The following is a 26,331-nucleotide window of genomic DNA, read 5'->3' on the forward strand; positions in this document are numbered from 1 at the left end:
CCTCTCACAGGCTTGCCTTGTATGTCTTTTCCTGTGGCTAGTTTTACCCTGTGTCATTTCCCTGTAATAAATCATGAGTATAATAGCTTTTAGTGAATTTTGTAAGTCCTTCCATTTAAATATTAAACATAAGGGTGGTGGAAACCCTCCTCCAGCCCCTCCAAAATTACAGTTAATGCTAGAAGTGATGGGGGTACTGTTTCCTCTAATGATATAGTTGGTTAAGCTCTTTGTATATCACTACTGACCTTACAGAAGTAAAAAGGATTATAAAGAAATGCTGTGAACAATTATATGTGAACAAGTTTGATAACCTAAATGAAATCTTCAAATTTCAAGCAAGACACAAACTACCAAACTGACACAAGTAAATATAGACAATCTGAATATACCTATTGCAAGTAAAGAGATTGAAGTAGTCATTGAAAAACTACCCAAAAAGAAAACCTACAGCCCAGATGGCTCCACTGATGACTTATATGAAACATTTGAAGAACTAACATCAATCCTTTATAGGCTCTTCCAAAAAATAGAAGAGGGAGAAGGAACACTTCCCAACTTGTTCTTTGAAGCTGGTATCACCCTAATATTAAAACCAGACCAAGACATCACAAGAAAACTACAAACCATTATCCCTTATAACTATACATACAAAAATCCTCAGCAAAATATGAGCAAACTGAATCCAGCAACATATAAAATGGGTTATAAACCATGACAGACTGGAATTCATCTCAGGAATATAGTAATCCATATGTGGTTTGACATACAAAAAAATCAGTCAGTATAGGAAGCCATATTAATAGAAATAAAGATAAAAACAACATGATCAACTTAATAGACACATAACAAAGTATTTGGTACAATCCAACACCTTTTCTTGATAAAAACACTCAACTACAAAAAGAAGGAAACTCCCCAAACCTAATAAAAAGAGCATCTACAAAAAACCACAGCAATTATGTTTATTGCAGCACTATTTACAGCAGCCAAGAAATGGAAGCAACCTAAGTGTCCATCAGTACATGAATGGATAAAGAAGATGTGGTACATATACACTATGGAATATTATTCAGCCATAAGAAGAAAACAAATCCTACCATTTGCAACAACATGGATGAAGCTAGAGGGTATTATGCTCAATGAAATAAGCCAGGCAGAGAAAGACTAGTACTAAATGGTTTCACTCATCTGTGGAGTATAAGAACAAAGCAAAAACTGAAGGAACAAAACAGCAGCAGAATCACAGAACCCCGGAATGGACTAACAGCTACCAAAGGGAAAGGGACTGGGGAGGGTGGGTAGGAAGGGAGGGAGAAGGGAAATAAGGGGCATTATGATTAGCACACATAATGTAGGGGGGTGCATGGGGAAGGCAGTATAGCACAGAGAAGACAAGTAGTGTCTCTATAGCATCTTACTACGCTGATGGACAGTGACTGTAATAGGGTATGTGGTGGAGACTTGATAATGGGGAGAATCTAGTAACTATAGTGTTGCTCTTGTGATTGTATATTAGTGATACCAAAATAAAAATAAATAAATAAAAATAAAATAGATGAGCATAAAAACGCATCATTAAGTTTATATGAAACTAGTGAGAATAAAAATCACCATCTAAGTTCTGGAAAAAAACCCACAGCAAATATCATAATGGTGAAATACTGAAAGTGTCCCCTGTAAGAAATAAAACAAGATAGCCCACTCTCATCACTTCTATTTAACATGTACTAGAGGTTTTTTCCAGAGCAATTAGGCAATGAAAAGAAATAAAGCATCCAGGTTGTAAAGAAAGATGTAAAAGTATCACAGATGACATGATCTTGTAAACTTAAAATCCTAAGGAATCCACACACATAGACATGTAAGTCTATTAGAACTAAAAAATGAGTTCAGTAAGGTGCAGGATACAAGATTAATATACAAAAATCAATTTATGTCTGTACATTAGCAGAGAAAAACCCAAAAGTAAAATTAAGAAAACAATTTGCAATGCCGTCAAAAATAGGAAATACCAGAAGTAAATTTAACCAATGAGGTTCAAGGTATGTACACTGAAAACTACAAAACATTGCTGAAGAAGTTCTAAATAAATGGAAAAATTCTCTGTTCATGGATTATAAGACATTGTTATAATTTATTATTAAGATGAGATTATTCCCCAAGTTGATCTACAGATTTTACACAATTCCTCTCAAAGTCTTAGGTTTGTTTTGTTGTGTTTTTTCTGAAATTGACAACTGATTGTAAAATTTATAGAGAAATGCAAGTACTCATAATCGTTAAAACAATTTTGGAACAGAACAAAGGTGAGGACTTGCGCTTCTTTTCTAGACAGAATAAAGCTACAGTTATTGAGACTGTGTGGTACTCCCGTAAGGCTACACATAGAGATCAGTGGAATTAGAACTGACAACACTAGAAGGAGTGAGATACTGATACATGCTACAGTGTGAATGTGCCTTGAAAACAGTATGCTAAACAGAAGTCAGACATGAAAGTTCAGATATTTTATGATTCCATTTATAAGAAATGTCCAGAAAAGGCAGATCCACAGAAATAGGAAGTAAATAGATGGTTGCCACGGGCTGGGTGAAGGGAAAATGGAGTAACTGCTAATGAGTATAGGGTTTCTCTGGGTGATGAAATTTCTGGAATTAGACAATGGTTGTAGTTGTACAATTCTGTGAATATACTAAAAACCACTGAGTTATACACTTTAAAAGTGAATTTTTTAAATTAATAGACTTACTTTGAGCAGTTTTAGGTTTACAGAAAAATTGAGCAAAAAGTGCAGAGGTTTCTTCTATACCAACCCCACCCCAATTTTCCTTATTAGTAACATAAAAGGATAAGTTCTCTGCCATGTGAATTATACCTCAATAAAGCTGTTACTTAAAGAAATCAATTGTGTTTATGTGCTAGCAACTAACAGAAAATGATTTTTTAAAATTATCTACAAGAATAACAAAGACGACCTTGGGATAAGTGTAACAAAAGTTGTGCAAACCCTGGGAATTTTATAATTTTATAAAGCTTCTATAAAAATTCCATTTAAAAACATGTTTTTTAGCATCTTAAGCAGAACTCTTTTTTTAAATTTTTTGTTAAGGTATGATTGATATACACTCTTATGAAGGTTTCACATGAAAAAACAATGTGGTTACTACATTTACCCATATTATCAAGTCCCCACCCATACCCCAGTGCAGTCACTGTCCATCAGTGCAGCAAGTTGCCAGAGATCCACTATGTCCCTTCTATGTGCTACACTGTTCTCCCTGTGATCCCCCACACCATGTGCACTAAACATAATACCCTCAGTCTCCTTCTCCCTCCCTCCCCAACCGCCCTCCCACACCCCTCCCCTTTGGTAACCACTAGTTCATTCTTGGAGTCTCTGAGTCTGCTACCATTTTGTTCCTTCAGTTTTTTAAGCAGAACTCTTAAGCGCTGATTTGTTAATGACTGTAAGATCACTTTTTTGACATTTTGCTTGATGTACAGCTTGATGAATTTTGACATGTGTATACACTCATGTAATACCCAACTCAAGATACCAAACTTTCTTACTAACTATTCCCCTTTCACCAATTTCACCCATCCACCATTGCCCTTCCTATGGCAACCACCAGTTTGTTCTCTGTGTCTATTAGTCTATTTCTGTTTTGTTTTGTTTTTTTAATTCCATATATAAATGAGATCATATAGTGTTTGTCTTTGTCTGGCTTATTTCACTTAGCATAATACCCTCTAGGTCCATCCATGTTGTTGCAAATAGCAAGATTTCATTCTTCTTTATGGCTAATAGTCCATTGTATATATGTACCACATCTTTTTAAAATCCATTCATCTATTGATGGACGTTTAGGTTGCTTTCATACTTTGGCTATTGTAAATAATGCTGCAATAAACATAAGAGTGCATATATCTTTTTGAATTATGATTTTGTTTTCTTTGGGTAAATTCTAAGAAGTAGAATTGCTGGGTCCTATGGTATTTCTATTTTTAGCTTCTTGAGAAACGTCCATATTGCTTTCCACAGCGGCTGCACCAATTTACAATTCCACCAGTGTATGAGGGTTCCCTTTTCTCCACATCCTCACCAACACTTGTTTCTAGTCTTGTTGATCGATATTGGCTATTGTGTGGTGTGAGGAGAACCTCTTTGTGTTTGATTTGCATTTCCCTGATGATCAGTGATGTTGAACATCTTTTCATGTGTCTGTTGGCCATCTGTATGTCTTCTGTGGAAAAATGTATATTCAAGTCCTCTGCCCATTTTTTAATCAGTTCGTTTGGGGTTTTTTTGGTGGTGTTGTGTGAGTTCTTTATATATTTTGGATATTAGCCTTTATCAGATATATCATGTGCAAATATATTCTTCCATAGAGTAGGTTACCTTTTACTTTTGTTAATGGTTTCCTTTGCTATGCAGAAGCTTTTTAATTTGAAGTAGTCCCACTTGTGTAGAAAAAAAAACCCTTGAATTAAATCTAAGAAGCTCAATGAAAGGCAAAGTTTACTGTGACAACTTTCCAGTTCATTAGAAGAGAACCTTACATTTGGAATGGTCTTTTCTTTTGAAAATTGCCATATGTCTCATGAAGTATAGATATTAGTATATTCTTCCAATATTCTTCCAAACACCTTTTTTTTATTAAGGTATTATCGATATACACTCTTATGAAGGTTTCACATGAAAAAACAATGTGGTTACTACATTGACCCATATTATTGAGTCCCCCCATACCCCATTGCAGTCGCTGTCCATCAGTGTAGTAAGATGTCACAGATTCACTATTTGCCTTCTCTGTGCTACACTGTTTCCCTGTGACCTCACACCATGATCCCAAAACCTTTTCTTAAATTAATTAATTAATTGATTTTATTAAGGTATCATTGGTACACAATCTTATGAAAATTTCACAGGAAAAACCATATGGTTACTACATTCACCCTCATTATTGAGTCATACCCCATACCCCATTGCAGTCACCATCCATCAGTGTGGTAAGATGCCACAGAGTCCCTACTTGTCCTCTCTGTTGCCACACTATCCTCCCATGACCCCTCACACACCATGTGCCCTAACCATGATACCCTTCAATCCCCTTCTTCCTCCCTCCGCAAAAGCCCTCCCTCACCCCTCCCCTTTGGTAACTGCTAGTCCCTTCTTAGAGTCTGCTGCTATTTTCTTCCTTCAGTTTTGCTTCATTGTTATACTCCACAAATGAGGAAAATCATTTGGTATTTGTCTTTCTCTGCCTGGGTTATTTCACTAAGCACAATATACTCTAGCTCCATCCATGTTGTTGCAAATGATAGAATTTGTTTCTTTCTTATGGCTGAACAGTATTCCATTGTGTATATGTACCACATCTTCTTTATCCATTCATGTACTGGTGGACACTTAGGTTGCTTCCATATCTTGGCTATTGTAAATAGTGCTGCAGTAAACATAGGGGTGCATATGTCCTTCTGAATCTGAGAACTTGTTTTCTTTGGGTAAATTCCTAGGAGTGGAATTCCCAGGTCAAATGGTATTTCTATTTTTAGTGTTTTGAGGAATCTCCATATTGCTTTCCACAATGGTTGAACTAGTTTACATTCTCACCAGCAGTGTAGGAGGGTTTTCCCCTTTCTCCACATCCTTGCCAGCATTTGTTGTTTCTAGTTTTTCGATATTGTCCATCTTGACTGGTGTGAGGTGATAAATAGCTCATTGAGATTTTCATTTTCATTTCCTTGATAATTAGTGATGTGGAGCATCTATTTCATGTGTTTGTTGGCCATCTGAATTTCTTCTTTGGAGAATTGTCTGTTCATATCCTATGCCCATTTTTTAATAGGGTTATTTGCCTTTTGGGTGTTGAGACATGAGTTCTTTATATATTGTGGATGTTAAGCCCTTGTCAGATATGTCATTTACAAATATATTCTCCCATACTGTAGGATGCCTTTTTGTTCTGCTTATGATGTCCTTTGCTGTACAGAATCTTTTTAGCTTGATGTAGTCCCATTTGTTCATTTTTGCTTTTGTTTCCCTTGCCCAAGAAGATGCATTCAGGCAAAAGTTGCTCATGTTTATATTCAAGAGATTTTTACCTATGTTTTCTCCAAAGAGTTTTATGGTTTCATGACTTACATCAGGTCTTTGATCCATTTTGAGTTTACTTTTGTGTATGAGGTTAGACAATAATCCAGTTTCATTCCCCTGCATGCAGCTGTCCAGTTTTGCCAACACCAGTTGTTGAAGATACTGTCTTTTCCCCATTGTATGCCTATGACTCCTTTATCATATATTAATTGACCATATATGCTTGGGTTTATACCTGGGCTCTCTAGTATGTTCCATTGATCTATGGGTTTGTTCTTGTGCCAGTACCAAATTGTCTTGATTACTGTGGCTTTGTAGTAGAGCTTGAAGTTGGAGAGCATAATACCCCCTGCTTTATTCTTCCTTCTCAGGATTGCCTTGGCTATTTGGGGTCTTTTGTGGTTCCATATGAATTTTAGGACTATTTGGTCTACTTTGTTGGAGAATGCTGTCGGTATTTTGATAGGGATTGCATTGAATCTGTAGATTGCTTTAGGCAGGATGGCCATTTTGATGATATTAATTCTTCCTATCCATGAGCATGGGATGTGCTTCCATTTATTGGTATCTTCTTTAATTTCTCTCATGAGTGTCATTTAGTTTTCAGGGTATAGGTGTTTCACTTCCTTTGATATGTTTATTCCTAGGTATTTTATTCTTTTTGATGCAATTGTGAATGGAATTGTTTTCCTGATTTTTATTTCTGCTAGTTCATTGTTAGTGTATAGGAAGGCAACAGATTTTTGTGTATTAATTATGTATCCTGCAACTTTGCTGAATTCAGATACTAGATCTAGTAGTTTTGGGGTGGATTCTTTAGAGCTTTTTATGTATAATATTATGTCATCTGCAAACAGTGACAGTTTAATTTCTTCTTTACCAATCTTGATGCCTTTATTTCTTTGTGTTGTCTGATTGCTGTGGCTAGGACCTCCAGAACTATGTTGAACAAAAGCCAAGAGAGTGAGCATCCTTGTCTTGTTCCTGATCTTAAAGGAAAAGCTTGCAGCTTCTCACTGTTAAGTATGATGTTGGCTGTGGTTTTGTCATATGTGGCCTTTATTTTATTGTGGTACTTGCCCTCTATACCCATTCTCAAACTTCTGTTGACAGTTTTTTATCATGAATGGATGTTGAATTTTGTCAAATGCTTTTTCAGCATCTATAGAGATGATCCTGTGGTTTTTGTCCTTTTTGTTGATGTAGTGGATGATGTTGATGCATTTTCAAATATTGTTATAACCTTGCATCCCTGGTATAAGTCCTACTTGATCATGATGGATGATCTTTTTGATGTATTTCTGAATTTGGTTTGCTAAGATTTTGTTGAGTATTTTTCCATGTGTGTTCATCAGGGATATTGGTATGTAATTTTCTTTTTTTTGTGGTGTTTTTGCCTGGTTTTGATATTAGAGTGATGCTCATAAAATGCATTGGGGAGTATTCCCTCCTCTTCTATTTTTTGGAAAACTTTAAGGAGGATGGGTATTAGGTCTTGACTAAATGTTTGATAAAATTCAGTGGTGAAGCCATCTGGTCCAGGGATTTTGTTCTTAGGTCATTTTTTTATTACAGAGTCAATTTCATTGCTGATAATTGGTCTGTTCAGATATTTTATTTCTTCCTGGGTCAGCCTTGGAAGGTTGTATTTTTCTAGAAAGTTGTCCATTTCTTCTAGGTTATCCAATTTGTTAGCATATAATTTTTCATAGTATTTTCTAATAATTCTTTCTATTTTTCTGGTGTCCATAGTGATTTTTCCTTTCTCATTTCTGATTCTGTTTATGTGTGCATACTCTCTTTTTTTCTTGGTAAGTCTTGCTAGGGGGTTATCTATGTTATTTATTTTCTCAAAGAACCAGCTCCTGCTTTCATTGATTCTTCTATTGTTTTATTCTTCTCAATTATATTTATTTCTTCTATGATCTTTTTTATTTCCCTCCTTCTACTGACTTTGGGCCTCATTTGTTCTTCTTTTTCTAATTTCATTAATTTTGAGTTTAGATGGTTCATGTGGGGTTGTTCTTCTTTCCTGAGTTAGGCATGTATTGCAATATACTTCCCTCTTCGTACAGCCTTCACTGTGTCCAATAGATTTTGCGGTGTTGAGTAATTGTTGTTATTTGTCTCCATATATTGCTTGATCTCTGTTTTTGTTTGGTCACTGATCCATTGATTATTTAGGAGCATGTTCTGAAGCCTCCCTGTGTTTGTGGGCTTTTTCGTTTTCTTTGCATAATTTATTTCCAGTTTCATACCTTTGTGATTTGAGAAACTGGTTGGTACAATTTCAATCTTTTTGGATTTACTGAGCCTAGTAAATTGTAGCCTAGCATATGATCTATTTTTGAAAATGTTCCATGTGCACTTGAAAATAATGTGTATGTACCCTGTTGCTTTTGGGTGGAGTGTTCTATAGATGTCTGTTAGGTCCATCTGTTCTAATGTGTTGTTCAATGCCTCTGTCTCCTTACTTATTTTTTGTCTGATTTATCTCTCCTTTGGGGTGAGTGGTGTGTTGAAGTCTCCTAAAATTAATGCATTGCATTCTGTTTCCCCCTTTAATTCTGTTAGTATTTGTTTCACATATGCAGGTGCTCCTATGTTGGGCACATAAATATTTATACTGTTTATATCATCTTGTTGAATTGACCCCTTTATCATTATGTAATGTCCCTCTTTGTCTCTAGTTACCTTCTTTGTTTTGAAGTCTATTTTGATTGATACAAGTACTGCAACACCTGCTTTTTTCTCCCTATTAGTTGCATGATATATCTTTTTCCATTCCTTCACTTTAAGTCTGTGTATATCTTTGGGTTTGAAATGAGTCTCTTGTAGGCAGCATATAGATGGGACTTGTTTTTTATCCATTCAGTTATTCTATGTCTTTTGATTGGTGCTTTCATACCATTTACATTTAGGGTGATTATCGATAGGTATGTCCTTATTGCCATTGCAGGCTTTAAATTCGTGGTTACCAAAGGTTCAAGGGTAATTCCCTTGCTATCTAACAGTCTAACTTAACTCACTTATTATGCTATTACAAACACAATCTAAAGTTTATTTACTTTCCCTCCTTTTTCTTCCTCCTCCATTATTTATATATTAAGTATCAAATTCTGTACTCTTTGTCTATCCGTTTACTGACTTTTGGGGTAATTGCTTTGATTTTGCATCTGCTTAAAAATTAATTGTTCTACTCAGTTTTCTGTGGTTGCATTTCCTCTGGTGATAGCTATTTAGCCTTAGGAACACTTCCATCTTTATCAGTCCCTCCAAAATGCACTGTAGAGACAGCTTGTGGGAGGTAAATTCTCTCAGCTTTTGTTTATCTGGAAATTGTTTGATACCTCTTTCAAATTTAAATGATAATCTTGCTGGATACAGTATTCTTGGTTCGAGGCTCTTCTGTTTCATTACATTGAATATATCATGCCATTCTCTTCTGGCCTGTAAGGTTTCTGTTGAGATGTCTGATGATAGCCTGATGGGGTTTCCTTTGTATGTGATCTTTTTTCTCTCTCTGGTTGCTTTTAAAAGTCTGTCATTGTCATTGATCTTTGCCATTTTAATTATTATATGTCTTGCTGTTGTCCTCCTTGGGTCCCTTGTGTTGGGAAATCTGTACACCTCCATGGCCTGAGAGACTGTCTCCTTCCCCAGATTAGGAAAATTTTCAGCAATTACCTCCCAAAAATCACTTCCTATCCCTTTTTCTCTCTCTTCTTTTTCTGGTACCCCTATAATGTGAATATTGTTCCATTAGGATTGGTCACACAGTTCTCTCAATATTCTTTCATTCCCAGAGACCCTTTTTTCTCTTTGTGCCTCAGCCTCTTTGCAGTCCCTTTCTCTAATTTCTATTCCATTTACTGTCTCTTCTACTATATCTAATCTGCTTTTAAATCCCTCCATTGTATTTTTCATTTCAAATACTGAATTTTTTAATGATCACATCTCCATCCTCAATTTGTCCCTGAGTTCTTGAATATTTTTCTCTACCTCCATGGGCATGTTTATGATTTTTATTTTGAAGTCTATTTCAGGAAGATTGATGAGATTCAGTTTCACCTGGTCCTCTTTCTGGTGTTTGTGGGAATTTGGTTTGAACCAAGTTCCTTTGATGTTTCATATTTGTATGTGGTGCCATCTAGTGTCCAGAAGCTCTACTCTCTGGAGCTTCTCAGCCCCTGGAGTGACGTTGGGGGTTGTAGGGGAGAGGTGCTGGTGCCCGGGGGGAGGAAAGAGCTGTTTCCTGTTTCCCAGCTACTGTGCCTGTCTCCACTGTCTGAACTAGTTGGTCGAGCACACAGGTGTAACCCTCTGTGCTTTGGGTTAGTACCTGCTGTAGGCGGGGCCCCCCCTCTGGCTGCCCTGATACCAGGGCAGGGACTGCCAGTTTGGGAGCAGGTGCCAGCAGGCTGGGAGGAAGGTGCAGCAGGCTGCATATCACAGTGGGGGTCTCAGAGCTGCATTGCCAGCCAGGGGGATGGAGTGCCTGAAGCTCCAGAAAGTTCCCAACCTGCTAGACAGGGTGGACCTGGAGAATTTTATCTACCTATCCTTTCTCCTGAGCAGTAAGCTCTGTTCAATCCTTGCCCCTTTAGCAACCCTCTTGCTGTTCGGAAGTCTCTCAGACTGCTTGCTGTTCTTTTGTCCTAGAGCAGCTGGATGTGGATCCCTGTTTTCCACAAGCGGCTGGAATCTCAGTCTCCCCAAATATTCCACCTGTCTTAGTTTTCCAACCCCACAAACCTCCAGAGCCCTATGCAATGTATGTTCATGCTCTCAGAGCAGATCTGCAGTGCTGGGTGTTCTGTATTCCTAGGTTTCCACCCCCTCCCCACTCCATTTCTCTTCCTCTTGCCGGGGAACTGGGGTTGGGGAAGAGCTTGGGTCCCTCCAGATCACAGCTTTTATACGTTGCCCTGTTCTGTGAGGTCTTCTCTTTTCTCCAGGGGTACGCAGTCTGGCGAAGCCTTCTTTCCTGTCACTCTTCTAAGATTAGTTGTATTAACTATATTTTCTTTTTATATGTGGTTTTCGAGGAGGTCTCTGTCTCACCTCTCATGCTTCCATCTTTAATTCCAGCCTTGTATTCTCTTCCCAACACTTTTAATCAGCCTATAAATTCTGGAGAACATAGAAAGTAAGTATTAGAAAATACATTTTTGGGGAAGTAGAAAAATTATAAAGGAAATATTAAATTGTGAATCTTTTATAGTGTACATATGAGTTTTGCATGCAGATAAGCTAAATGAATTATTTGGGTTATCATAGGTAATATGGAAAATTACTGATATCAATTATTAAAATATGTACATTTATAATTATGAAGAAATGGTAGTACAGTTATTGAAAAGGAGTTTTGTTCAAGTGATGGTGAATTTTTAATTTTAAGCCTATGGGAAAAACTGTGATTCAGACATTTTCTACTATGTTCATAGAGAACAAATAATATCAAAAAGTGTTTCAGTTATTTAAAACATGAATGTAATTAATGGAGTGCTTTGTTATTGACCTACTTGATATGTACTATTTTAATTTCATAACCTTTAGATTTTTGTATTTGAACTGCATTTGGGAATTCATCTTTACTTACAATGTCACCGTCAAGTGAAGGTCCGGTTGAACACACACCCCCAGATGGAGGCTGGGGGTGGGCGGTACTCGTTGGAGCTTTCATTTCCGTTGGCTTCTCTTGTGCTTTTGGCAAATCTATTTCTGTATTTTACAAAGATATTGAAGTAATATTTAATGCCAGCACCAGCGAAGTGTCATGGCTGTCGTCCATCATGTTTGCTGTCATGTACGCTGGAGGTAAGCATCCACGAAGACCTGTTCTTTTAGCTTTCAATAGGGAGATGAAAGCTCTGCATTAAGTACTTTGTTCTTGAGGTCTTTATAATGAGATCTTTGAAATGGTACGTCTTGAAGCTATGTAATTAGAATCATATCTTCTATTCCCTTTAACAATAAAGGCTACATAGTAACTGTGTTTTTGTTAGATCAGTTCGAATATTATAAAACAGATGTCATTCTAAAGGATAACTTCATTAAACGTAGTTTGTGTTGGTTGCTGGTATATAGAGAGCCAATTATATTTTTATGTTAATCATATATCCTGTAGCCTTGCTAAATTCTGTTATTTTCAATCGTTGATGGTAGATTTTTTTCAAAATTTTTAGACAGACAAACATATCTTCTGCAAATACTGATAGTTTGGTTTCTTCCTCTCCCTACATCTTTTTTTCCCCTGTTTTACTTGCTGGCTTGGACCTCCAATAATGCTGAAGAAAAGTGGTGATGGTAGGCATTCAATTTGTTTTGTAGTTCTGTTTCAGTTTTGTTGTTGTTCTCTTTGAGAAACAAATTACATTTCAGGTAGTTTGTAAATATGTTCCAAAGTCAGAAGTTTGATCAGACTTGCTCACACATCTGATTCATGTGTGTTTGCTCCAGATGACCATCTAAAAAATTAAAAACAGAGCACACTAGTTACATATACATTTATAATACCCCAGATACATGAAGAATCCTATATACACTTATAATCAGAGTATTTGTAGCCTATTCTACCTTAAAAGAGATTAAGATTTTCATACTTTAGTTAAAATCTATCCAATGAATTCTAGGTGTACCTAGAAAAATATAGAAGATGTACAATCAATGCTGTGTCTTTCTCATTACATAAACCTGTGACCCTGAAATGAAGACAGTGGTATTCTGTATTGCTGTCTTCTATTTTATATATTTATTTAGTGGGATGGGGTATTTATCTCTTGACATCCTTTCATGTCAGTTAAGACCTGGCACAGATGTGGATGTGAGGAGTGGGCTTCTCCTCTACATTAAGTTGCTTGTTCTCTCCTAGGTCTTATCAGCAGTATCCTGGTAAATAAATATGGCAGTCGTCCAGTCATGATTGTTGGCGGCTGCCTGTCGGGCTGTGGCATGATTGCAGCCTCCTTCTGTAACAGTGTGCAGGAACTTTACTTGTGTGTTGGATTCATTGGAGGTGAGTTGTACTGATGGGTTTTCAACCATTAGTTTTTTTGTGGACTGTTCCTAGCATTCACCTGCCAATGTTTTTGAGAAATGAAAGTTCTTTGTTAGAAGAATTACCAGATCACTATTTTTAAGAGCTGTTAAAATTTATGTTAATTTAATAGTACCAAAAAGGCATATGTCTTTAAAGAAAGTTCTGGCACTTTGGGATGATTATTTTTATTGAATGAATAAATTAAAAGAGAGTTTTCTTATTTATTTATTTTGTCCTAAGGAAATGGGTTAAGGGGATATGACAAGTTCTTGAAAGGGTGGTCATCAGCTATTCCCACTCATTACCTCTTCCACCCAAAAAGAAATTGGCTCAAATTAAAGTAAGAGAGAATGTCAGCTTCAAAGCAGGAATTTTCTGATTGAGAAGCCAAATACATTTTCAAGGAATTGAGAGCACACATAACACCTCCCTGCCCTTTCTACTGACACTATTGAGTATAAAGAATGTAGATCACCAATAGCTCTCCAGGTCAGAGAAAATCACTTTTAATATTTTGATTATATCTAGTCATACATTTTTCTACACATACATAGTTTTTTTGAACAAAAAGGGATGAGATTATGTATAATGTTTGTAGCCAGTTTTTTCACTTAAAAGCACATCATATGCATCTAAGTTCCCCATCTAAGTAAATATACTTTAACAATTATTACTTTTCCATTGGATAGATATACTGTAGCTTATTTCACCCTTCTCTGATTGAAGGGCATGTATGTGGTTTATAGTTTTCACCATTAATAAGCAGTGTTTATATGATACTGTGTCTATACATCTTTGTGAAAATGGTAATTTCCTTAGGATAAATTTGTAAATGTGGAATTACTGGGATAAAGAGTTTTGGTATGAGTGGTCAAATACTTCCTTTAGAAAGGTTATAATAATTTACAGCCCCACCTGCCGGATCTGAGATAATGCCAATAACAGGTATTTTTGGACCTATGTTTTCACCAAGTTAGTTAAATTTTTAAAAATTTAAATATTTTAATCTATCCAGAATATTTGAATAACAAAAAGCGATAAAGCTTTGTTTGTTCACATATGATGATTTAGCCTATTCATTATTCCATTTGCTAATTCATTCAACAAGTATGCACTGACTCCTTATTATATGCCAGGCACTGTTCTAAGCTCTGTGAGGATAGTCAATATGACAGGCAAGATGCCTTCCCATTAGTGGAGGGAGGAGAAAATCAACAGACTAGTAAGTAAGTGAGTAAGTAAGAAAAGTATCAGGTAGTAATAAGTGCTTTTTAAAGACTTAAACAGAGAATTTTGGTAGAGAAGGTTTAAATGGCCTCTAAAGGGGAGGCCTCTCAGAGGTGATGACTTTGAGTTGAGATCTGAGGGATAACCAGGAGCCAGTTCTGTTAAAATCTAGAGGTGCAGTTGTACTTAGCACATGTGAGGACAGACTGAGATGAGGACAGGGAGGTAGGTAAGGACCAAAGCACAGAGCTTTCTAACCCAGAGAGAAAATCTGTGGGTGGGCAGTGGTTAGAGAGATTGAATGGGGGAGCATTCTAATCTGGTTAACCTAGTAGGGAAGCAAGAATGGGAGACCACCTAGGAGGTAATTAGGATAATTGTCTCAGCCCCATTGATTGAAAAATCCATTTGTCCCTTGTTAAGTGTATCTTTTGATTTCTGAAATTTCTGTCCACTTTCATTGATCAGTTTTTCTATTTTTGAATAAATGCCACACTGTTCTAATTACTGTAGCTATACAATATATTTATTTATCTGTGTTGGTCTCACCCAGTGCTTATTCTTTTCAAACAGTTTTAGTGCATTTGTTCTCTGGGTGTGTTCTAAAGTCTTACCTCATCTGAAAAAAAAATTCACTGATATTTTCATAGAAATTGCATTATATTAATGGCTGTATGAAGGTAGTATTAATATTGACAGTGCTGTGTTTTACTGTTCAAAAGTATTTCCTCTTCCCCTTCCCTTCCCTCTCTTTCCCCTCCTCTGCCCCTCCACTCATCTTGCTTTCTGAATTTATAAGTATTATCCTTTCCTTTTGTTTTCCATTCCCTATTCCTCAAAAGTTAAAATTATGAAATTAAACAAATGATCCTACGTTTATTAATCTTTTTGTAACTTAAACAAAAAGAAATACTTCAATGTTATGTTATAAATTTAGCATTTGCTGCACTAAGAGACTTTGTATTTATTTGATAATAGTCCACTCAATGATCAACTAGTTATAATAGCCTCTCTCATAATGATGATTTTGACCTCTTCCCATTCAGTTTCTTTGCCTAGTTAATTAATTACAAATATATTTCTGACACTTATTAGACTATGGGATTCCTTTTCTCCCCTCGTCCCTAGGTCTTGGACTTGCCTTCAACTTGAATCCTGCTCTGACCATGATTGGCAAGTATTTCTACAAGAAGCGACCATTGGCAATTGGACTGGCCATGGCAGGCAGCCCTGTGTTTCTGTCTACCCTGGCCCCCCTCAATCAGGCTCTCTATGGTATCTTTGGCTGGAGAGGAAGCTTCCAAATCCTTGGGGGCATCCTACTAAACTGCTGTGCAGCTGGAGCCCTAATGCGACCATTAGGGCCCAAGCCGATCAAAGCAGGAAAGAAAGATAGGTCTAAAGAATCCCATCAGGAAGCTGGAAAATCTAATGCAAAAAAAGGGGCAGGTGATGCAAATACAGAATGTAATGGCATAAACCCCAAACAAGAGAAACAATCAACTTTTCAAGAAGTTAACAAATTTCTGGACTTATCCCTGTTCACCCACAGAGGCTTTGTACTGTACATCTTTGGGAATGCGGTAATGGCTTTTGGGCTGGCTACACCTTTAATCTTTCTTAGTAGTTATGCCAAAAGTCAGCATCACTCCAGTGAGAAGGCTGCCTTCCTTCTTTCCATTCTGGCTTTTGTTGACATGGTAGCCAGACCTTCTATGGGACTTGTAGCCAACACAAAGTGGGTAAGACCTCGAGTGCAGTATTTTTTTGCTGCTTCTATTATAGCAAATGGAGTGTGTCATCTGCTAGCACCTTTGTCCTCCAGCTATGTTGGGTTCTGTGTCTATGCGGGATGCCTTGGATTTGCATTTGGGTGGTTTAGCTCTGTATTGTTTGAAACACTGATGGACCTCGTTGGACCCCAGAGGTTCTCCAGCGCTGTGGGACTGGTGACCATTGTGGAATGCTGTCCTATCCTTCTGGGGCCACCGCTCTTAGGTATAGTATGTCACCCTATCTGCCTGGTTCTGTTAACATAAAACAGACACAGAAGTTTGGGAAGGTGGTAGAAAGCAGGGATTAGTGAGCTGCTTGGGGGCAGAGAGCAAATGTTTCTCATTTTTGTGCCCTCAGTGCTGGCGCAATGCTTGGCACATCATAATCGCTCATATACTTACAGAGTCAAGTAAAATTGCACCATCATGCTGAAAAGAGAATCAAAAACTGTTACAAACTTATTAAAATATTTTTTTCTGATCATAAAACTAACATGTTTATTGTAGAGAAATGTATAACACACAGTCCACCTTTAAAATATGGTTGGTGATTTCATTTTAATTGTGGAATTCATCTCAGTGGTAATATTTAAAATAGTAAAAACAGCTACCAGGTGAGGGCCCACAGTGTTCCAGAGTCTGTCTCAATCATTTTATATATCCTGTCATATCTCACAAGCTTATGAGGGAGGATTGTTATTTTCCCCACTTTATAAGTGAAGACAGAAACTTCTAGAGGAAAATAACTTGCCCAGTATCACACAGCTAGTAACCATAAAGCTTGATGATTATTTTCTAAGAATACCAAATTGTTTATATTTTAAGATTATTAACAGAAAATGCGTTAGTAATTTGGACTTCCTCTGGATATGCTGCATGCTTCTGAGGTTATGCACTGTAAAGGAAGGAAGGAGAAGATCCACTACTGAGTTTTCCAAACTGCCCCACCCTTTTTCCCTACACTCAGCAGGCTTCCAAATCTCAGTTTTCGCCTCCTAAATCTCATTCTAAACTGCCCATTTTCTCCATCACACCACCACCCTTATTCACAGCTCCTATTTCCCAAATGGGCTGCTCCAGTAGCCTCCTAATGGTCAACTGATTATCCACTCTAGCCATTCTTCAGTCCTTTAGAACTCTCCAGTTGCTTCCACTCTTTTGGTAAAGATCAAATTCCCTAGCATGGCTAGGCTAGCATGGGCTACAAGGCCCACGTGGCCTGGTACACCCGTCTCCCAGCCCCATGGCCTGTCTCTCGCCTTTCACTCTCTGTTCCAGCAGCCCTGTTCCTTCATCCCCTCACCTCACACCCTATGCTTCCTACCCACCACCTGTGCTTGCTCTTGCTGTCCCCCACCTGGACCTTTTCCCATCCCCTTTCTCCTAGATAACACCTTTCCTCCTGAAAGTCTCAGCTTAGTTTACGCTTTAGGAGACGCCTTCCTGACCCTTCTTGCTGGTGCGAATTCTGTTCTCTGCGTCCATCCCTCCTTGGAGCCCTTATCATGGTCCGTGTAGCTATTTGATTAACATTTCTCCTCCGCTGAGCTGTGGATGTTCTGTCCTTTGCTCACCCTTATCCTCAGGGCCTGGCAGACCCAGTGTCTGGCTCGTGTGTAGAGGCTCAACAAATACTGCTGAGCAAGTGTTGCCCTGAGTTAGAAAGGCAGATGGAGTCATGTTTGAATTGGTTGTATTAAGTTATTCACAGGTGTAGGGTTTTCAGTGTTTATTCCTTGAGATACTATTTTGATGAGATGCTAATACATTTTACTCTAACAAGGATTTCATGGCCAAAAGAAATGCTAAGTTAAGTAAGTTTCTTTTACCAGACCTTGTAAAGCCTTTATAGACAATAATACGGCATGCCATTTCCCATATTTATTTGACTTTGTAAACATGAGGGGGGTATCCAGTACCACACTGGTTAGGGTGCAGGCTTTGGAGTCAGACTTCCAAGGTTTAAAGCCCAGCTATCTCACTTACTAGCTTTGTGACCTTGGGCATGTTACTTAAGGTTTCTGTACTTCAGAATTTTTATGTTATACAGTGGGAATGCTGGTAAAATCTGCCCATTGTGAGGATTAAGCCCTCAGAATGGTGAAAGGCAGTGGTGGTAATGTTTTAGCATAGTTCAAGTGCTCACAGGAAGGCTCTTTGGGAAATGCTCATGTCAGAGAAAGAGCATTGGCCAGAGACACTGGAATGGGTCTGTGCCTTGAGCAGAACTCCTAAACCTCATCAAACAACACATTTTCCGTCGTGTACCAAGAAAACGGATTCTAGATGATCTCCAGGCCTCTCCCATTTCAAATTTGCCAAGATTTAGAATTATTTTCACATTGCTCAGAGTAACATGCAAAGCCATCCAGAATCAGGTGTGAATCATACACAAAAGATCAGATCATTTTTAGCAGCTCCTTTTCAGACGTCTTTGTCCTGTGGGGGCTCTGTGAGGACTGGGTTGATGGCTTTAGATGGGATCCTTAAATTGTATTTGGGAAAGGGTAACCTTGTTTACTTCTACCCACGGAACTTCTTTGTTTGGCACGTTTAGGTCGTCTCAATGATGTATATGGAGACTACAAATACACGTACTGGGCCTGTGGCATAATTCTTATTGTTGCGGGTATCTATCTCTCCATCAGCATGGGCATCTATTATCGACTTGTTGCAAAAGAACAGGAAGCAGAGAAGCAGCAGAAAAAGGAAAGTAAAGATGGTATGAAAGCAGCAGAATCTGCAGAGAGGAAAGGCCCAGAAGGAGGCCCCAAGGAGGAGAAGCATCTAGTCTGAAATCGTGGATAAACAGAGGAGCTCTGAACCAAGGAGACCTGAAAAATTCTCCAGAACCATGTTTTCCTAGTGGTACTTACCACAGATAGTGGGCATTTGTGTGGAAGTCATACCAGGTGTTTGTTGATGGAATTTTTATTACATTACTGTAATCATGATAATTATGTCACATCATTTTGGGGTCAGGAGACGTACAAAGATGACAGAAGGAAATTTCTGCTATTTGAAGTCATTTTATTAAAGTATACTTTACTTGCAGTAGAAAAATGAATAAAGTTTCATGAGCATCTGACAAGGTGTTTAGTCAGATAACTCCAGGAATGAACATTTCAAGCAGAAAATAATTCCCTCCTGCCCTTTGCAGTTACTCCCCTTCCCTTCCCTACAGCTCCTGGGAGCCACTGTTCTGATTTCTGTCCCCTATAGTTTTGTCTTTTCCAGAATGGAATAAATGCAATCACATAGTATGTAGCTGGCGAAATAAGAAATATATATTTGGTCTTCATCTCAGGTTCCTGGTACACATTTTTGAAACCCTTGAATTCTCTGAAGTGACGAGTGTCTTTAGCCTGCTGATCAGATGATGGGTGGCTGGCACCCCCAAGGTGACTTCAGGATGGGACTGGTCTCCAGAAAGACCAAGGCATGATCTGGGGCTAGAACTTCCAGCCCTACCTCCTGACCTCAGGGCAGAGTGGAGGAGCTACAACATCCAATGATTTAATAAATCATCGCATGTAGTGAAAGCTCCATAAACAAAACCCTAAATGGCCAGGTCCAGAGAGCTTCCTGGTTGAGGAATACATTGAGGCATGCCAGGAGGGTACTGTGCTCAGAGAGAGCATGGAAGCTTCTTGTCACTCCCCACCGTATCTTGCCCTATGCACCCCAAGAATCTCTTTCCTTTGGCTGTTGTGAGTTGTACCTTTTATAATAAATCAGGAAATGTAAACAAAGTGTTTCCCTGAGTTTTGTGATCCATTCTAACAAATGATTGAACCCGAGGTCAGAAATACAGGTGGCAATGTGGGACTTGTGACTGGAATCTGGAATGTCTTATGGGACTGAGCCATCACCCCGTGGAATCTGCCACGCTGGGCACTTAGTGTCAGAATTTAATTGAACTGTAGGACACCCAGTTGGTGTCTAGAGAGTTGAAGAAGTCGTTATTGGTGTGGTAAAGATGTGTTCTCAGAAGCAGTGCAAGTAATAGTTCAGAAGAGCTTTCTGTGTATGGGCCCCTTCACAGACCATAATGCCTTAGGATTCATCCATGTTGTTGCATTTATACGAAGTTCATTGCTTTTTATGGCTGAGTAGAATTTCTTTTTGTGGATGTATCATAATCTGTATATCCATCACGAGTTGATGGACATTTAGGTCGTTTCCATATTGAGGCTATTATGAATAAAGCTGCTACAAACGTTCACACAGAGGTCTATGTATGTAGAAATACACTTTCATTTCCCCTCAGTAAATGCCTGTTACTGGGATTGTGAGGCCCCATGGCAGGTGTACGCTTCACGTTGTGAGAAACTATCAAACTACTTTCTAAGTGGCTATACCATTTTGTAATCCAGCTAGCAATGTGTGAGAATTCTGGCTATTATGTCTCATTGTTAGCACTTGGCATTGTTAGTCTTTTTAACTTTCCCATTCTAGTAGGTTGGAGTGTGCAATTTTTGTTGACATGTCCCTGATGCCAAATGATGTTGGCCATTTTTTCATGGGCTTGGTCTTCTTTATATCTTTAGTGAAGCTTTATCTTTTAATCCTGACATTTAACAGAGTTTTAAAAGTAATTTGACTGCTTTTCAATTTTTGTCTTTCAAACTTTTTGGGTGACTATTCCTGGGATATCTAACAGTGATGTGAATAATGTATTTGAGAATCCTAAATCGTGTGGCAGTCTATTTAAATAGATGGTTATGAGGTCCAATAGCATGGAAGGTTCCTTGTTATAGGCATGATACAATGTGAACTGAAAACAAAACACAAACTAGTTAGATCAGTACAGGATATAACATACTCTCACAGAAAAAAGGGGAAGGAAATACAAACAAAATTCCAAGCATACTTGTGTTGGGTGGTGACTTTTTCCTGCATTTGTTTTCCTTAATATGAATATGATTGTTACCTTTTCACTAATAACAGAGGAAAAATGAATAGGTTCGAAATAGAAGAGTTCTGACAAGAGGAACTTGTCTTGTAAGAAAATAAAGCTAATGATCATTATAAGCAGGTGTCTGTTTATTTATGCTTAAAGAGATGCTTTCTGTGAGAGGGAGGTGAGTGTGACATGGAACTCGAGCACCGAGCACACACAGCCACAGGTCATGACTTTGCTGGTGGAGGACAGCAGCTGGGGCCTGTGGAGAGTCCGTGGGCCGCCCGCTGCCAGAGCCTCCTTCCTGGGGACAGCGTTCCTGTGGTCCTGATCATCACTCAGAGTCAGGTGAATACTTAACTCTGAAAGCCAGAGCATTCAGCTCTTACCCACGTCAGTGTTGTGGTTGTTCTGGAACACTCTTTTACTGAGATCAGCATCCAGAGAGTACAATGATGTCACAAGTAGCCAGGGTGATACTGGCCAAAGGAGGAAGTCAGCCTTTCCACACATTCATTCACAGATGTTATTGACACCTGCCCTGCGCCAGTTGTAAGCACTCTTCTAGGCACTGAGGGCTCATTAAGGAGCAAACACAGTTGTCTGTGTTCCACAGTTCTTACTCTTTAGTTGGGGGAGTCAGTGAACCTGTAAGATATAAGAAAAAGAGCAGTTTTCAGAACAAACCAATGGACATGAGATCAGCCATCATTCATTCATTCATCTAAACAGTACTTTTTGGAGCATCTTCCATGTGCTTGATTCTATTTTCTGGATGGAAGGGATGTAAAAGGGGGCAAAACCCAGTTCCTGGCACCCAGAACTTCTAGTCTTGTACGGAAGGCTGTGTAATGAGTTCTGTGCTGGGCAGCACATAAAAAGGCAGTGAACTGCATCTTGGGAAAGTCTAAACCGTCTAAGTTACATTCCTGAGCAAGTTAGTTAACTTCTCTGTGTCTCGTATAATACGTACAATATAACTTGGGAAGATTAAGGGTAGAAATGCACAGCATATTGTTTTAAAGTCGTTTTAATAATGAAATTGGAATCTGCTTGCACCTGGAAGTACAGGGTGGGAAGTGTCAGTTTCATCATTAACCAGAACAACAATGAAAATGAACTGCTGGAAATATGTACATAGTTCTTCACGGTGTACAAGCCCTTTTATGTACAATTTATCATGCAATGCATGCGGAACCCCACGGATGGTTATTTAAACACAATGACCCCTTTAAATGCACTGTAGTATCCTGGACTGGGTCCTGGAACCAAAAAACAACATTAATGGGAAAGCTGGTGTGTAGTTTAATTAGTAGGATTGTCCAAGGTTAACTTCTCAGTTTTGACAGATGTACCATGATTATGAAAGAGATTAACATCAGAGGAAGCTGGGCAAAGAATACCAAGGAAGACTCTGCATTAACTTTTCTGTAAATCTAAAATTCCAAAGGAAAAAGTAAAAAAAAGCCCTCAAACCTACAACACTGACCCCTTAGCTGGGCCTTCATCTAGCAGGTCTTGTACTGTCCCCAAAGCACAAAGCAAAGCAGACAGCTCATAGCGGCTGGAGCTGAAGGTGCTGCTCGATGGCGTCTCTGGGAAAACATTCAAGAGCAGGAGGAGCTGAATCCTGGGTAACTCTGAAGGGTGAATAACAGCCAAACCACTTGCCTGGTTCTGCACCAAAAAGTCTAAGATGATTTCCTGGTTCCCAGCTAATTCACAACCTGCTTTACAATCTTTCTCCTTGGCCTGGAAATTGCTCATGTGAGTTCTTCATTTGCGGATTTTCTCTCCTAATATATGCTTTGCCATTTTGAAAACTAAGAGAACTTGCATTTGCTGAGCTCACACCAGCTGGTCCCAAGAGGAAGTTACCAGCAGCCTCTGAGAAGCCAGCAGGGGACAGGCTGGTATGTCCATGTGCAGTTAAGAGCCATCCGCCCTGGGGTGTCTCCCGCCTTGCTGTGTTTTACTCTCTACGCCTTCTCACCCCCACTTGTTTTTGTTTTCTTTTCTTAGAAAAAAGAAAGCAAAGAAAAGGGTCTGAGTGCTTTTCTGACCACGATTCTGAATGCACCTTTACATTTGAGGCTATGGAGACATTTAGTGATGACTGTTGCCCCGGGTGAATTCTAAGCATTATTCACTTTCTCAGATGCTGAGGATAAGCGTAAGCCAAGGAGGGCCTGGGCTGTAGGGCGTCGTTTTCTGAGCCAGAAACTTTACAATGCTAGTAGAAGGCACTCTCCCTGCATATTCCTCCTCACGCACCCACATGACAGGTTGCTCTGCCTCAGCGGCTCCCTGTTGGCCCCTCCCCGCCTCTTTCCCTGTGGCAGCCTTGGCTCAGGCCCTCTCACCGCCTGTCAGCATTCATGACATGGCCTGCTAAGGCCCCCTGCCTGGGGCTCGCTCTTCACTCCACCCCAGCCTCTGCATGGCCACTGTCCACGCATAACCGCCAGATGGTTAGAACGTGGTTGCCATAGAAATATATGATCAGCACAACTCGCCCCTCTTCCTCATCCTTCCCCAACCTCAAAATCCATCAGGCTGCTGGAGCCTCTAGTTTGGGCACCCTCAGCACTGAGAGGACTCCCACATCTGCACTGGCCCACCTGGCCCTCGGGAACCTGGAGCCGGGGGAACTGGCACTTCCACAGCTTGAGCCTCTTGCTTATAGAGTCACCGTAAGTGGTTAATGGCTTAGCGCTTTCATTTACGACTGGTGCTTGAACTGGCTATGCCAACACCTGCCAATTCAGCTCTCTCTGCCCTAGTTCAGCTGAGCTCCTGATGGCATTATATCTTTTACTGGCCAAGAGATCATCTGTATCTCCCTGCAAGGCAAAAATGAACAAGTTAACACACAACAGCCCGGAGCCTGGGCCCCAACAAAAGTAAATCGATAGACAGCAAAGGTTTATTCTCTTAGATTCTAGAACCTAGAGAATTGAATAATCTGTGGGTGTGTCCACTGGACTAGGTCCTATTCAGTAGGACTTTGAAAGTACATGTAATCATCCTTTGCCTCGTCTCTGTTTCAGACAATTCTGTGTGGTACTGCCCAAATGAGGTGCTATTGCAACACTGTCCTTTAAGTGCTGGCTCATCCTGCTGTCATGGCACAGGGCAGCCGCCAAACTCATAGCTGCTCCGTCTTCCACTGTATCTCCAAGTCCTGGGCCAAGTGCACTTGCAGCTCCGTGCCCAAGAGCACCAGATTCCCCCTCCCCCAGGCCACCTGGTCCGTCATGGCTGGTGGTAAGGGATGGCCCTGGTTTGTTGTTGTGGGGGTGGCTCTCCTTGTTCTCCCCACTGCACCTCATTTCTCTTCCCAACTGTCCTTGAGGTCGACAGCAATTCCAGGTCCACACCAGATGAAGGGGCCACAAACTTCCATAAAACACTTCACCAGTTCCAACAATCACATAAGGTCTAATTCCTTTAACAGAATGCTTGTTTCTTAGAGATGCCATTCTCTACACAACCCTGACTGGTACACTCCCCAACTCTTCCTAATGACCCTCTTGGGGTGCTTTTGTCTCCTCATGGCTACAGCGCATGGCTAGAGAATGGACCTTGATGTTAGCTTCCAGCTCAGACCCTCCCAGCTCTGAGTCCCCAGGGAAGTTACCTAACTTCTCTCAGCCTCAGATTCCGCATCTGTGAATGGGAGTAATAACAGAACTCCCTAGGAAGGTGGCTATGAGCATTCCATAAGGCAGTGTCCGTGAAATCCTAACACAGTCCTTGCCGTAGTGTAAACACTCCAAAATATTCACTGTTACTATTACCTCTATCAAAAATAATACTTATCAAATTGTCTTGCTTTTCTGAACCACCATCAACACACACACCAGACTGTGGACTTGCTGAGACAATGAGCAAAGAGACATCCTTTCCCTCCTTCCCTCCCTCCCTTCCCTCTGTCCCTCCGTCCCTCTTTCCTTCCCTGCCTCCCTTCCTTCCTTCCTCCTTTCCAGCCTCCCTCCCTCTCTTCCTTTTCCTTTTCTATTTTCTTGGTTGACAATTTATTACAAAGGATATTAAAGGATGCAAAATCAATAGCCAGATGAAGAGATACATAGGGCGAGATCCCATACATGGGAGCTTCTGCCCTCACTGGGCTCGGGGCCCCAGCATGGAATAGCATGTGAATGCATTCTGGTGCCACATGGAAGCTCCAAGAGACAACCCTTTGGACTGGAGCGCTGGAGAAGCTTCCTGGAAGGGGCGACATTTCAGCTGGGTCCTGTATTGCTCTGTTGCAGTGGGGAGATAGAAGAACAGCATTTCTCCTGGAAGGAATAAATCAGAGGTAGGGATGTAGAGACCCCCAGTAGAACCAAGTAACCTTTGAAATTGTACAAGTTATCTTAGCTGAGAAAGCATTGTTAACAGACTGTGCATCAGACCCTGGGCAAGGCCAGGAGGGTAGAGGGCTGAATAAGAAGCTTTCTGAACATTGGGGGCAATTGAAGGAAATCAGCACTTACAATACTGTAATGAGGACCCTAAAAGTCCAGAAGCCAAACTTCAGGCACTCAACTCAAAAGTGAATGAAGGGCAGTGTTTCCCAGGCCCAGGTCTGATGAGGGCAGAAAACAGAGGACACCCCTGTGCACTTATGGGCAGCCTTGGAGAAACAAATGAAGAAGCCTCTGTGTTCTACTCCCACTGCCCGACTCCCCTCCCCCCAACTCCTTCCCTCCCTTCTGGGTGAATGTGAGTCAGTATTGAATGAGGACTGGGTGTCCATATTCCGAGCCCAGCTCTCCAGGTCCCGATTATAGAAGAGGCAACGAGGGGCTGGGGCTGCACATCTAAGGTTACTGAGAAGAAAATGGTTATTACCTGCCTAACGAAATGTGTCGAACAGGAGACTAGTCAGAAGGCAACACGGGACAATGTGTTCCACCCTGGGATTAGGCTCCCTGAGGCAGACACTGAGTATCTGGAGATTCTATCTCTGGTATGCAGTCAACGGTGTCCTATCCCATTTGGGTGGTAGCACCCAAATATGCGCTGAACGTGTGAAAGAATGAGTGAATGAATCAAGACTCGAGACGGGTCTCTCTAGGGAGAGGGGACTGGCCCCCAAGCTGCCTTGCTCGGCGTCCTCAGACAGAGTCAGCCAAAGACCTGTGCCATTTAAACATCTGAAACATCAGCCAACTCCTTGGGTTTACTCTTCCCCCATCCCACAGCACTTGCCACATCTCCCCCACTCATAGTTCTATCAGCCAAAAAGGAGAGAGAAGGCTCAGCATGTGGGAAA

General features: G+C 39.9%; 1 protein-coding gene across 6 annotated transcripts in view; it reads left to right on the forward strand.

Annotated features, from left to right (window-relative positions):
* The window catches only part of LOC108401080 (monocarboxylate transporter 1-like), a 44,062-nt gene extending 22,867 nt beyond the window's left edge, over window positions 1–21,195 (forward strand). The window contains exons 2-6 of one of the 6 annotated variants that reach the window (XM_073234408.1): window positions 11,840–11,920; window positions 12,397–12,409; window positions 12,975–13,118; window positions 15,498–16,367; window positions 18,702–21,195. In XM_073234408.1, the coding sequence (XP_073090509.1) occupies window positions 11,858–11,920; window positions 12,397–12,409; window positions 12,975–13,118; window positions 15,498–16,367; window positions 18,702–18,940 (1,329 nt within the window). In that variant the 5' untranslated portion in view covers window positions 11,840–11,857 and the 3' untranslated portion in view covers window positions 18,941–21,195. The other 5 variants (XM_037005405.2, XM_037005403.2, XM_073234409.1 and 2 more) reach the window with 5 other exon arrangements.
* The last annotated feature ends 5,136 nt before the right edge of the window (window positions 21,196–26,331 follow it).

Source organism: Manis javanica, chromosome 4, assembly GCF_040802235.1.
Source record: "Manis javanica isolate MJ-LG chromosome 4, MJ_LKY, whole genome shotgun sequence".
Lineage (NCBI taxonomy): Eukaryota > Metazoa > Chordata > Mammalia > Pholidota > Manidae > Manis > Manis javanica.